The sequence below is a fragment of the Mauremys mutica genome, chromosome 2, assembly GCF_020497125.1.
Source record: "Mauremys mutica isolate MM-2020 ecotype Southern chromosome 2, ASM2049712v1, whole genome shotgun sequence".
NCBI lineage: Eukaryota > Metazoa > Chordata > Testudines > Geoemydidae > Mauremys > Mauremys mutica.
This window is the reverse complement of record NC_059073.1, coordinates 271,105,233-271,119,105: the sequence shown is the minus strand read 5'-3', so window position 1 is coordinate 271,119,105 and position 13,873 is coordinate 271,105,233. Positions and strand designations below refer to the sequence as shown.

General features: G+C 38.8%; 1 protein-coding gene across 1 annotated transcript in view; it reads right to left on the bottom strand.

Annotated features, from left to right (window-relative positions):
• The window catches only part of PITRM1 (pitrilysin metallopeptidase 1), a 47,907-nt gene that overhangs the window by 13,533 nt on the left and 20,501 nt on the right, over positions 1 to 13,873 (bottom strand). The window contains exons 14-23 of the mRNA XM_045002892.1: positions 11,288 to 11,426; positions 9,845 to 9,961; positions 6,556 to 6,688; positions 5,962 to 6,082; positions 4,467 to 4,543; positions 3,922 to 4,087; positions 3,705 to 3,805; positions 2,483 to 2,603; positions 1,212 to 1,283; positions 359 to 471 (exon numbers count right to left, since the gene is read on the bottom strand). Of these exons, the coding sequence (XP_044858827.1) occupies positions 359 to 471; positions 1,212 to 1,283; positions 2,483 to 2,603; positions 3,705 to 3,805; positions 3,922 to 4,087; positions 4,467 to 4,543; positions 5,962 to 6,082; positions 6,556 to 6,688; positions 9,845 to 9,961; positions 11,288 to 11,426 (1,160 nt within the window). The remainder of the gene's footprint in view (positions 1 to 358; positions 472 to 1,211; positions 1,284 to 2,482; positions 2,604 to 3,704; positions 3,806 to 3,921; positions 4,088 to 4,466; positions 4,544 to 5,961; positions 6,083 to 6,555; positions 6,689 to 9,844; positions 9,962 to 11,287; positions 11,427 to 13,873) is intronic.

The following is a 13,873-nucleotide window of genomic DNA, read 5'->3' as shown; positions in this document are numbered from 1 at the left end:
TACCCTATTTAGAAATGTATTTTAAAAGTATAAGGATAAAAGCTGGAGAAATATATGGACACAGGGATTCCAACTCAGGCCATGTGGCAGTAAGAAGGAACTGGAGAGGTGTTGACCCACACTACTCTTATGTCCTGGATCTGGTGCACAAGGTGAACTATTGCGCATGTGTGGGCCAACGGACTCAGCCTGTTAGAATTTCTGGACTCGGGAGCTTGGCACACATGCACACATACACGGAGACCAGCACCTAAAGAAGAATTTCTGCATACATCCTGGTTAATGGTTTTCAGTATAAAACTAGGTCCATTTTATTTTTATGTGCTGTGTTACACTGCTGATCCTTTCTATTTCCTACCTTGCATAGTCAGGAGCTGTGTAGGGAACAGTTCGAATGCATTCTCCAACATAATTCACTGGGAAGGGAAGTAGAAAATGGGTCTTCATCTGACATGGTTTGAAGGTAGGTTCCTGAGAGAAAATTGCATCTGGGTTGATTAACAGGGCAGTTAGACATTTTAAGTAGCCACAACAGTCCATTCATTTGAGAATATTAGTACCATTGCATACTTCTTAATAAGAGCCTGACACACTCAAACACCAGCACCCAAGCATTCAACCTAGCACTGGTTATTTTGTTAAAAAATGATGAAACTGTGCACATGCCCCCTTGTAATACTATCATCAGACATGCTGAAATTGTCTTGATCTACTACAGCACAGGGATGTTGTACAAATACTGCCTCATCATCACACTACACATTCTCAGTTATGCAATCCCTGTACCTTACTGGACTAGGAGTTCTGATTTGCATAACCCTCTCCTCTCTGCAATGCCTTCAGAACTAACCATTCATCCCACCTAATGTCAGATATTCAAATACCACAAAAATAAAATGAATTATTCTCAGTAAACGGGGGTGGAGTGGGATGTCTGTGTGAAATGAAGCCATCGGGGCCAAGTAGAGCAAAAAGGAGAACTAGTAAGAAGTCTAAGCTGAGGCAGCATGTCAGGGTGAAGCGAGGGTCAGATTTCATGGCCATAGGCCTTGGAAGTTCCAAGGACAGTATCCAATGACAGTGCAGGATGAGAAGGCACACCATATTTCAGGTAAGCATGAATAACTGGAGAGTACTGTTCACTGCAATAACCATAAAAAGGGCCAATTAGATCAGTAATATGATTAACTAAAGTAAAAAACTGTACTTACAGTAATTAGTTTCCTTGTGATTTGTGAACAATTAAGCCCTTCCCTTCCAACAGACACAGGCTCTGGAGACTTCTATAAATATAGGACTTTGTATTAGAGTTTTCAAAAGTCAGGATAAGGAATATTACAAAAACTCCCCTGTTTTTCCCTCTAGGGTCATGCATCACCTTTTGCCCTCCTTCCCCTACAAACATCAAGGTACTCCGATTACTTGTTTTTCCTTGCATTTATGAGGAAACATCAAAAAGGACTTCATCTCATGGGTAACCTGGCAAAAAGCTGTGCCATATGATAACCTGAAATTCTTAAGGGCTGTATTGCCAGGCTTTAGACAATGACTGTGGGCTTCTCAATCCCTTCTATCTTGCAGCAGACCAAGAGATTTACACAAGTTACTCCTGTCTTGGACGCAGTCCTTAAAGCTTATTTCAGTTGTCTTATATGGTCCATGATCATAGATCAGAATTTGCTCCACCTGAGTGTGAACACCACTGAGCACGTATAATACTTTGCTAGATGTCCTAGCCCAGGAAGGAGTTATTCTACAGCTGAATGACTGTTTGGAGGAGCTGCATGGCACAAGATATTTCTCTCTGGAATACATCTTAAATAGAGCTCAGCTAGAGAGATGTGACAGGACCCACGTGATGGGAGGGGAAAAAATCCCTCCTCCCCAACACCTGAAACAGCAATCAGGGTGTGGAGTACAAGTCCCAATAGTTGAAATCAGACGTTTGACCCCCCACCTAATCAAGAGGAGTCCTTTCACTGAAGCCACAAAGAGGTTTATACATTCTCCTAGAGATGTGCCCAAAAAAGAAAGCTGTGATGTTCAGGGGCAGAAGGAAGCACATTTTTCATTAGCTGTGTGAGAACCTACTGTTTTAGATTTTTCCTAAAATCTCCATCCACCCCTTAAATAGATAAATAGTTTGTGGCTCAGCAGATTGATATTCTACCCAGAAAATATTTACACTAGATGGCATTATAAACTGTTTTCATCATCACTGAGTTGAATAACTAAACAGTAAAAAGTGCACATTAGCTAGGCAGTTTGAAGGTCACATTGCATCCCAAAGGAACTGATTTCTCTTTGAGAAGTCACAAGCCTCTTTGTATGGACAGGATGTGTATAAGTTCACCACACCTTTTGCCTTCCATTCGTATGCTACAGAGCATTAGTCTGTCTACTATTAATCTTATTCAGTATATTAACTCAAAAATAGTGGCTAACGACAAATTTTACTCACAAATCAGATCTTTTTGCATACCTCAATCACATGGGGGCGGACAGGTTTTCTCTCTTTTTTGCTTTTAGTGATGCCTTTTAAAAAGTTTTCTACTTCTTTAGATGCTTGTGACATCTGTTGAGGTGTAGCATTCACTGAACATCTGTTTAAAAAACAAAACCCTTACACATAGTAACATGTTTCTTGTAGTTTTACAACCTTTTAGATTTCAACTATTTCCTGTCCTTGTACACCTTTTTTTTTTTAAAGCATCATCCAAATCTCAGAAAATCTCTGTGCCAGTGACTCTGATAAAGACAAATTACAGCTGTAAATAAGGAAAGCATTGACAATTCTGACTGCAATATACCACCAGTGCACTGTCATGAGAAACTCCCATTGGATTCTCATTGCTTTTCCCAAGACAGTGAATCAAAACTTGTCCAGCAGCATCAGATTTAGCACTCTGTTGACAACCTGGCATTCCTGCCCCGAAGAGACAGCTAAACTATGTTTAAGCTTTAAAAGGCAATCTCTCCACACCACTATTACCAATTCTTTCTTTACAACTAAATCTTTACCACAGATTCTTGCATTTAATAAAGAAAAACTACACCTAGGTCATTTCCCTGCCCCCAAATTAAGGTACAATATCCTGCAAATTAACAAATTCAGAACAAGTTTAGTACTTCAATAGTAACTTTTGAAATTACAGTGCCTGAGTGTAAGCATTTTGACTTTAGCATTTCACTCATCTTTCTCAATATTTAAATATGAAGTGGATTCCAAGACCTCAGTATTTCTCCTTAGAAGCAGACATGCCAAAGTCACTAAAAAAAACCCCAAAACACAGAACTTGGGCTTGGTTTTGGCTTAATTGGCTTGTGAGTTGCTTGTTGGCTAGTTTTTGGCTTGTAGCTAGTTTGGCTCATAGCAGCTTGTTGCTTCTTTTTTTTGATCACCTCCCAGCAAGCAGGGGCTAGAATCAGGGGTGCACAGCAGGTCCACCACAGTCCCAGACTCTCCGCCAGGGGATCTAGTCACAGAGTGTTGGGGTTCTTATGGATTGGTTATTTTAGCCTTGTTTTGAAATGGGTTTAGCTTGACTTTCGGCTTATTGTGAAAGTCAGGGTGCTTATTTACGGCATGAAAGTTGGCAATTGTGCTTAGAAGCAGGAACTTCTCCAGCCTAATTACATGAGTTTAGGAACATTAAGATTTTTCGTTGACTATTAACAGAAAAGGAACATTAACAGGTTCTCACCTCATGTTATCACTGTTTAATAAATATTTCTTAATGCGTGGTAGTTTGCGTAGTACTGGTTTAATATCAGACATTTCTGCAATTCGCTTAATCAGTTTCACCTGAAAAGGAGGGAAGAAATAATCAGCAAATGTGTAGGTAGTGTATACATCAGCATTAATAAGCACAGCATTATATAAGAGTTTGACATCAGTTAAATGAACCACCTCCCCTTTACCTGATCCATGCCATTAAACATTTCTTGTAACTCTCCAGCAGGTGTAAGGGTTTTGCTAGCTCGAACAGATGCATATAAATGCCCAGAATCAGGAATTCCATTTGACAGTTCTTGCGCAGTCATCTTAACCAGTACTCTAAAATGCTCCTCTTCTTCAAAGTGTGGGCTGTATCGGAAAGGGAGAAAACAACAGTCACTTGCTACAATAGTACAATTTCATTAAAAGAAAAAAAGAAAAACCCAGACAAAGGAACAATGGAGAAAAACCACAAGACTTCTCCAGATCTCATGCAGAAATGTTCTAGTCTGCTTTAAAATATTAAATGGTTCCTTGTGATAAGTTCTAAAACTAGCATTTACCCATTCAGCTGATTAATGCATAATATGGTCTGTATAGAGAGCAGAATATTTTGATTTAGAGCATGTTAAAATTAAGTTATGCAAAAATCAGAATTGCCCCAGAAAAAGAAAGTAGGAATTTTTTTTTTGAGAGAGAGGGGAAGGTAGAAGAGGGCCCAAAAACACACAAAAAGCCAATACACTACTTGTTAAAGATTTCACTCCATAAGTGCATCATGTCTGGCAGATTTCTATCCAGGCACAGAGAAGAAAAGAGCACACCCTATAGGAAAAATGAAGATACTTCACACACAGGATAAACCAACAGAAGACAACTGAAATAAAGGCTGGAGAAACATGTGGTAGCATTTTATGAAAGTGATTCCACAGTGTCTACAGTCCTAATGGCCTACATCACAGAACAACAACCAGATTTACACTTAATTCAAGAGAGTCCCGCTGCTAAAACTACAGAGCAGACAAGAGGTGTAGTTACATAGCTCTACATGAACGGTACCTTCCCTACTATGGGGTAAACCCTCCCCCATGTGACAGTAAGAGCCAGCTTCTGTGCCTCTATGTCAGCCCATCACATCCAGATGGTAGTTAAATGTGGTGTAGAAGAAAGGCAGTGGGACTCTGGATCAAAAAAAAGCTATTCAGGGGATAGAAAGCTCCTACAAATGAGTCCCTAATCTAATCCCCTAAAGAACCTTTCAGGTATACTGGTTCCCCTCTCTCCATACACTGTGGGCAGTAACTACTGCACAGCAGTTACGGCAGGAGAAGAGGATCACAACAGGTCAACATTAAGAAAAAAATAAGAGTCTTAATTGAGTTAAGTGGGGAAGTCCTAAGAAGTCAGACCCCTTATGAGTTTGAATATGAATACTCAATGTTGAATATTTGTTAACTATACATTCCTAGTGCACTACGTATGTAGGTTTGGCAGCATTCTATTTTTTTTATTATTTTATAATATCTGTCAATATCAATGTCTATCTTTAAAGCATTTTCAAAACTATATTCATTTAAACTGGGGGAGATCAGACTATTGAGGAGGTCAGACAATTTTTTAATGACAGTAAATGTTGAGAATCAAATTGTTAAAACTTTAACCATCATAACACAAATTATCAACATCACATGTCAAAATATAAAGTAAATAGCCTTACATCAAACTCTAAAATTTTCAAGCAACTTTTTTCTTACTTGGCCTATCTGTAAATTTCCATTATCATCGATGGAAATATATTTTGGTCTGTGTGTGTACAGTGAAATCAATGCTTTCTGACAAAACTCTAAACCTTCCAAGTTTTTATATATATTAAAAAGTCCTACACTTATTATGCCAGGCCCCTTTGTCACGGAAGAAGTGAAACAGGAAAACATCTTTTGTTGCTTAGCTTCTTTTATGCTACTTGGATACTGTGGTAAGAAAGGTTATAAAAAAAACCAATGTGAAGATAAATAGTCATGTTAAACGTTACCTTTGGGATAAAGGTAAGTTATTGTGATGGTGAAATGTATATGTTCCCTAAGTCAACAAAAGCCCACTTCTACACCAATTTTCAGCCCAACATGTTTTGAAATCACTGAAGTGTTCAACATTAAGTGCCTACTTTATGGAGAAATTTTGCTCCACCCTTAACTACAGTGCAGTCCGTGTAACACAACCGCATATATTTTGTTATGATTTACCTGTTCATACGCATCCAGATGTGAATCATCTGGAATGATGTGTGGGCTGACAGACATGCCACCTGTTTTTAGCTCCATTTGCTGGGCTTGCTCTCTGTAACCAAGGGCTCCACAGCCCATTCTGTAAAAAAAAGTAGTGTTTTATTTCCACCAAGTTCAATCATATAGTAAAACCAGCAACAATCCAAGTTGTCCAATACAAATACGCAATGTAACTTAGAAGGGTAAGTTTAAGTAATCTGAGGCATTATCAAATACATGGGGGGTTTTAATTAATAAAGACACTAGTTTTTGTTTTCTTTTTAAATGTCAGCAGATACTCAATATATGCTATTAAACAAAGAAAATAATTAAAAAACAAAAGAGTGTATTAAAAATGTATTTGATAAATCAAGTGGTTTACAAACTTACTGGCTAACTGTCTCAGACCCTCCCCCATAATCAAAATTATTTGCACTATTGAAGCATCACTGAAATTACAGAAAACAGAGGTAAGAACAATTCCTAGAATGATTGCTTTCTATCAATATTATTTCCATGTATTGTAACACATCATATCATCCTCACAGCTTCAAATATGCTAAATCATCTTACTTAGTAATGACACTGCAGAAGAGTGGCACATATGGTTTGAGTTCCTCTGGAAGTGTGTTCAAGCTGGAAACAGCTCTGAAATATACCATCCCATTGGTCGGCTGAGCACAGTACTGGACAGGGATTTCATCAGCTATAAACAAGAGAAAAACATTGCAGTCTGCATCCCTCACTTTGAGCACATCATAACTATGACATTTGCCAAAAGGACTTTATACTAGAGTTATTTTTGACTCTGCCAAGGTAATAGGAAGCCACTTCCTGTTTTAATTGAAGGTATTGTTATGAGTCCTGGACTGAATCACGAGTTTTCTAGGCCAGTATATAGTTATACTCAGTAGGAATTACCTTCCAAATTATCAGATTGAGAAAGATCATTAAATATTTAAACTTTAGAGTCAGAGAAGGACAAAGTAGGTGTGGTAATATATATTTTTTGGACCAATAAACTACTGTTGGTGAGAGACAGCCTTTTGAGTTACACAGAGCTCTTCTTCAGGTCTGTGTAACTTGAAAGCTTGTCTCTCTCACCAAACAGAAGTTGGTCCAATAAAATATATTACCTCACCCACCTTGTCTCTCTAATATCCTGGGACTGACACAGCTAGAACACCACTGCATACAAGAATAAGAGAAAGCAGTCAAACAACTGAAAGACGAACTGTTTTTGAAAACTGCACTAAGGAAACCTTTGCCCCTTTTCCCCTGGACCCCATCCTCTCCAAAGAATAGCTGTGATTTTTTCATTGTAAACAAGTGGAAAACCCAAATATATTGTAGTTATTGATGTGGAGACAACAGTCTTGCTGACCTGTGGGAAAGAAAGGAGGGTATTGTTTGGAGTAGTACAGGAGAAGAGGGGGAGGAGAAAAAGAAGGAAACAATCATTTTAAAAAAACCTAGATAAAGCAATTTTCAGCCCCATTTTCTTTGCTTTATTCTCCTCCTCCCCCATTTTAAGTAAATTGGAGGGAGGGGTTGCTTGTGCTGAAATGAGCGAGAAACTGAGGTGGCACAGAGTTGACAATAGAGAGATTCATAGATTCTAGGACTGGAAGTGACCTCGAGAGGTCACTGAGTCCAGTCCCCTGCCCTCATGGCAGGACCAAATACTGTCTAGATCATCCCTGATAAACATTTATCTAACCTACTCTTAAATATCTCCAGAGATGGAGATTCCACAACCTCCCTAGGCAATTTATTCCAGTGTTTAACCACCCTGACAGTAGGGAACTTTTTCCTAATGTCCAACCTAAACCTCCCTTGCTGCAGTTTAAGCCCATTGCTTCTTGTTCTATCTTTAGAGGCTAAAGTGAAGAAGTTTTCTCCCTCCTCCTTCTGACACCCTTTTAGATACCTGAAAACCGCTATCATGTCCCCTCTCACTCTTCTCTTTTCCAAACTAAACAAACCCAGTTCTTTCAGCCTTCCTTCATAGGTCATGTTCTCAAGACCTTTAATCATTCTTGTTGCTCTTCTCTGGACCCTCTCCAATTTCTCCACATCTTTCTTGAAATTTAGTGCCCAGAACTGGACACACTACTCCAGTTGAGGCCTAACCAGGGCAGAGTAGAGCGGAAGAATGACTTCTCGTGTCTTGCTCACAACACACCTGTTAATGCATCCCAGAATCACGTTTGCTTTTTTTGCAACATGAGTCAACAGTGTGATGCTATTTAGCTTGTGGTCCACTATAACCCCTAGATCCCTTTCTGCCGTACTCCTTCCTAGACAGTCTCTTCCCATTTTGTAGGTGTGAAACTGATTTTTCCTTCCTAAATGGAGCACTTTGCATTTGTCTTTGTTAAACTTCATCCAGTTTACCTCAGACCATATCTCCAATTTGTCCAGATCATTTTGAATTATGACTCTGTCCTCCAAAGCAGTTGCAATCCCTCCCAGTTTGGTATCATCTGAAAACGTAATAAGCGTACTTTCTATGCCAATATCTAAGTCGTTGATGAAGATATTGAACAGAGCCGGTCCCAAAACAGACCCCTGCGGAACCCCATGTGTTATACCTTTCCAGCAGGATTGGGAACCATTAATAACTACTCTGTGAGTACGGTTATCCAGCCAGTTATGCACCCACCTTATAGTGAATTATATTTGCCTAGTTTATCGATAAGAATATCATGCGAGACCATATCAAATGCCTTACTAAAGTCTAGGTATACCGCTTCTCCCTTATCTACAAGACTCGTGTGCTTACTAAGTATGCTTACTAAGGAACACTGTATAGCATGATTGCATAAGTCAATATCTATCAAAACTCAGGGAACAACATGACTGAGACAAACCCAAACATTTCTGAACTCTGATTGCCTGAAGTAACTCAATTTTTGTATCAAACGACCCTACTGCCTTTAATAGTCAGCAGCTCTCACATGATCCTCTGGGACCAGAATTTGATCCTTCAACATTTCCTTAGAGGCAGAGGTGTTTTAGTTCATTACAATTAATTATGCTGCTCCTGCTATAAAAGTGTTTTCTAATTAGTATAATGTGTTACCACAACAATGTAGGTTGACTAAATTATGCATTGGTCTCAATTATGACATTTACATTTTGAAAGAAATACCTTTCTATTTCTCACCAGAGAAACAGGTACATTTTGGAATTCTGCCCAGTGGTGATATTTAGTGGATGGCCAATGTAATTTTTCATTCTGTACAGGTTCCTGTAATAACTGGGAGATTATATTCACTTGCTAGCAATTGGCAACAAACGAACAACTATTCAGTATGCACCTGTTTAAATTGAATAGAGGAAAAAACAATGATTTCAGTCTGATGGATAATGTTTCTTACCACTTTTAGTTGCCAAAGCAGCAGATTCTGTTCTATAGCCTACGCTAACAGATGACACAACCAGACAATTTGGGAATCTGAGACACGTACTTCTAGTCCATTTCGACTGCTGCTGTCAAAAGCTGCTGTTTTGCAGAAAGGCTCCCACTGAAAATTTTGTGCAACCCAATATCACTTTCAGGATTTTGCTACAATTAATCTATTTATAATTAATACAAGTAATCTACAATTACTCATTCTCATCAATTAACAGAACAGCTCCTGGACCACATAGGAAGAGTTACGCTATTTATTGTATTTCAAGTGTTGCAACCACCTTAGAGCAACCTGGATTTGGGGATATGGAATAAAAGCCTAAGTCTGAACCAATATATTGCCAAATATATGAAGCCTTTTGATTTCCCATTCATTCTACTTCTCAAAGTAAAATGCAAATTAAACTGTTCCTTCATTTTATAAAAAGATTTAAGTATACTAACCTGCAAATGCCATCTCCAGCTCAGTGAATGGCATTGTAGGCGCAATGTCAGATACTTTTAGAGCCGGGAGACAGGAGGTATCCTGAGGTTTGCTTTGAAGAGCAATTAATTCCAAACCTAATAAAGCAGAATATTTAGATTAATGCTTAAAGGTTTCCAATAAAAGCTATCAAAACCCAGTGAAATTAGGTAGCTAAGGGGGGGAAAAAACATTTCTGTGGCAGATAAGAGTGATATTTCCCATTCCCAACAGCTCTTACAAACTATTATAGTCACTGTATTTTACTGAAATGCAAATCAGAGGGCATCATACAAAATCCATCACCATCCTAACAGAATAAAGTGTTTCTAGCTCCACCCTTTTTTATGATAGCTCATGATCCAGAGCTCAAAATATTTACCAGACACCTACCAGCCAGATGTCAAAGACCTCAAGCTAATAGCAACACAGCTTTCAGGTGAAAAGCTTAGTATCCACCTGGAATTCTCACCAGAATTCTCTCTCTGCACCTTGCTACATGTTGTGTGGCTAAATCTGTTAGTCTGTTTGAAAAACCTCAACCTCTATCTTTTATATCCACCTCTGGCTAGTGGTTGCTTAAAAAACCCTCATGTTCACCTTATAATGTAGGCAACCTCACCTAGTTGCTAGCAAGCTACTCTCCTTTTCCCAAAGCCAGAACCTCCAGACTACTCTGAAGCAGTATCTCAGCTTTTCTACTCCACTAGACTTTGTTTCCCTTTTCCTTGGTGAATACTTTAGAGCCTGCCCTACTTCTGATGTTTATAGCTTTCCCAAGTACCAAGAGTGTAACTAACATGATGTTTGTATGTTTCACAGTTGCACACAGATTCCAAGTCCTGCTAATTTCACTTGGGAGCTGCTTGAGTAAACTACAATGTTAGAGAGACTACAATCTGCAGCCTGAAAAAGACATCATTGTATCAGTTCACATTCTGAAAGTTATCTTTGTAAGCAAAAGAAGCTGGAAATAATAAAGAAAGCTCAAACTCTTCAGAAGTGTTATACAGGTCTTCTCACTTGCTCATACAAACAACAGTGATGGAACTGATGATATATCTGCTGTCCTGAGAGCAAGTTCATTATATGTTTCTAGTATTAGCAGATTAATATTAAAAAGAACATTGCCTTCCCCCTCTCCAAGGCTCTGATCAATTTCTTCCTTTAAGTGAAGAGTACTCTAGATAGTGGAATATATTGGTGATGTCTTTAACCATACATTTGTCTTTTGCATGCACATTCGAGCACACAGAGATTATTAAAAAAAAAAACCAACAGTAAAGTCTTCCACTTTCAAAACAAATACTGATTGACTTCTGGTATATATCAAAGAATTGTAAATACTCTACAAGTGACAAAATAACTGGTTGTCGTTTTTTTAAACCGTTATCAGAACTAAAAAAGCGTTACAAGATGCTAACCTTTTTCATACGTTTGTTTCTTCTCTTCTTCAGAAAGAGCATTAACCTTTTGTTTCAGTTTTTCTGCTTCCAATTTTGCTTGTTTTTCATAGTAGCTTTCATCTGGACTCATCGACAGAGTCAATCTATGTGGATTATCCTGTACAAATACATTCCCATAACAAAATATTAAGTTTAAGGACTGTTTCTTCCTCCCTTTCATCTTCAGATCCCTAGATTATTGCCATCACCAAGCAGATATACGCTGCATGCATATTATTTTGCTTGCATATCATCTGCAGCCAGGTAAGGTCTCATCATTTCTTTCAGGCAAAATCCTGCCCTTTGATGCATTAATAAATAAGGGGTAGAAAAGGATGCACACAGCCACAAAAATGAGTGCAAGCAACCTTCTGTAACATTTGAGCAGCCATCATCCCTCAATGACATATTGGTCACTGGTCTAATTAAATCAATATAAAATACACCAGTGTAACTTTCTCATAGACAAGGCCACAGACACGAATGTCCTAGAAAATACACCTAACTAATGTGCTAGGATAGGTAGAACAGACTAATTAGACCCTTTCCCAAGGCACGTCCCACTGTTTACCTAAGAGCAAGAGCTCAGATTCCACATGAAATGGAGCTCCAAGCCACAAAGAGGGTAGACATATCCTATACAGCCACCTGAAATCCAGCTTCAGAGGTGCAATGAATAACGACAGTTCTCCTGCTAGGGAGCCCACCTGTATTGTGCAAATTTCCTTTGATAATTACAAAAAAATTGCTAGCAACAGGAATTGAAATTGCTGATGTGACAGACTGGACCCTATGTTCACCACTTTTATAAAAGACTAGGATAAATTTTGTACAAAGTATGCCTCATGAGGTATCATTTCAAAATTCATAATTCACTAATCAGTATTGTCCTGGTAAAATATTATTCATATTCAACTTATTCATAAATGATCTGGAGAAAGGGGTAAACAGTGAGGTGGCAAAGTTTGCAAACAATACTAAAATGCTCAAGATAGTTAAGACCAAAGCAGACCAAAGAACTTCAAAAAGATCTCACAAAACTAAGGGTATGTCTACACTACCCGCCGGATCGGCGGGCAGTGATCGATCCAGCGGGGATCAATTTATCGCATCTAGTTTACACGCGATAAATCAACCCCGGAGTCCTCACCTGTTGATTCCTGTACTCCAGCGCAAGAGGGGCAGGCAGAGTCGACAGGGGAGAGGCAGTAGTCGACTCACTGCAGTGAAGACACCATGGTAAGTCGATCTAAGTACGTTGACTTCAGCTATGTTATTCATGTAGCTGAAGTTACGTAACTTAGATCGATACCCCCCCTCCAGTGTAGACCAGGGCTAAGTGATTGGGCAACAAAATGGCAAATGAAATTTCATGTGGATAAATGTAAAGTAATGCACATGGGAAAAAATAACCCCAACTATACATATAATTTATCTACAACTAATCAGGAAAGAGATCTTGGAGTCATCATGGATAGTTCTCTGAAGACGTCCATGCAGTGTGCAGTGCCAGTCAAAAAAGCAAACAGGATGTTAGGAATCATTAAAAAAGGGATAGAGAACAAGACAGAGAATATCTTATTGCCCTTATATAAATCCATGGTACACCCACATCTTGAACACTATGTACAGATGTGGTCTCCTCATCTCAAAAAAGATGTACTGGCATTAGAAAAGGTTCAGAGAAGGGCAACTAAAACAATTAGGGGTTTGGAATGGGTCCCATATGAGGAGAGATTAAAAAGGCTAGGACTTTTTCAGCTTGGAAAAGAGGAGACTAAGGGGGGATATGATAGAGGCATATAAAATCATGAGTGGTGGGGAGAAAGTGAATAAGGAAAGGTTATTTACTTGTTCCTATAATATAAGAACTAGGAACCACCAAATGAAATTAATGGGCAGCAGGTTTAAAACAAATAAAAGGAAGTTCTTCTTCACACAGCGCACAGTCTACCTGTGGAACTCCTTGCCTGGGGAGGTTGTGAAGGCTAGGACTAGAATAGGGTTTAAAAAGAGAACTAGATAAATTCATGGAGGTTAAGTCCATTAATGGCTATTAGCCAGGATAGGTAAGGAATGGTGTCCCTAGCCTCTGTTTGTCAGAGGATGGTGATGGATGGCAGGAGATCACTTGATCATTACCTGTTAGGTTCACTCCCTCTGGGACACATAGCATTGTCCACTGTCAGCAGACAGGATACTGGGCTGGATGGACCTTTGGTCTGATCAGTATGGCCATTCTTATGTTCTTAATATGTGTGGCACCATTATATATAACGTTAGATGATTCTACTGTAGGATGTTACTAAGGCATATTCCAAATCTAGGGAAGCAGCCCAAACCATTTCCTCAGAGATAAAAGTCAAACTGACATCTCAGCTAGACATCAACAAAATCAAATGGACTATCACCTTAAGCCTCATCTCTACTCATGGCATCATCAATGTTTGAAAGACAAAAGAACCATCACTGAACTGGGGGAAAATCCAGCCAGACTGCTGTAAACATATGGTGAGAGCCTGATTTTTACCTTTTATTTCTTTGTAACTAATTCTGACTTTTATG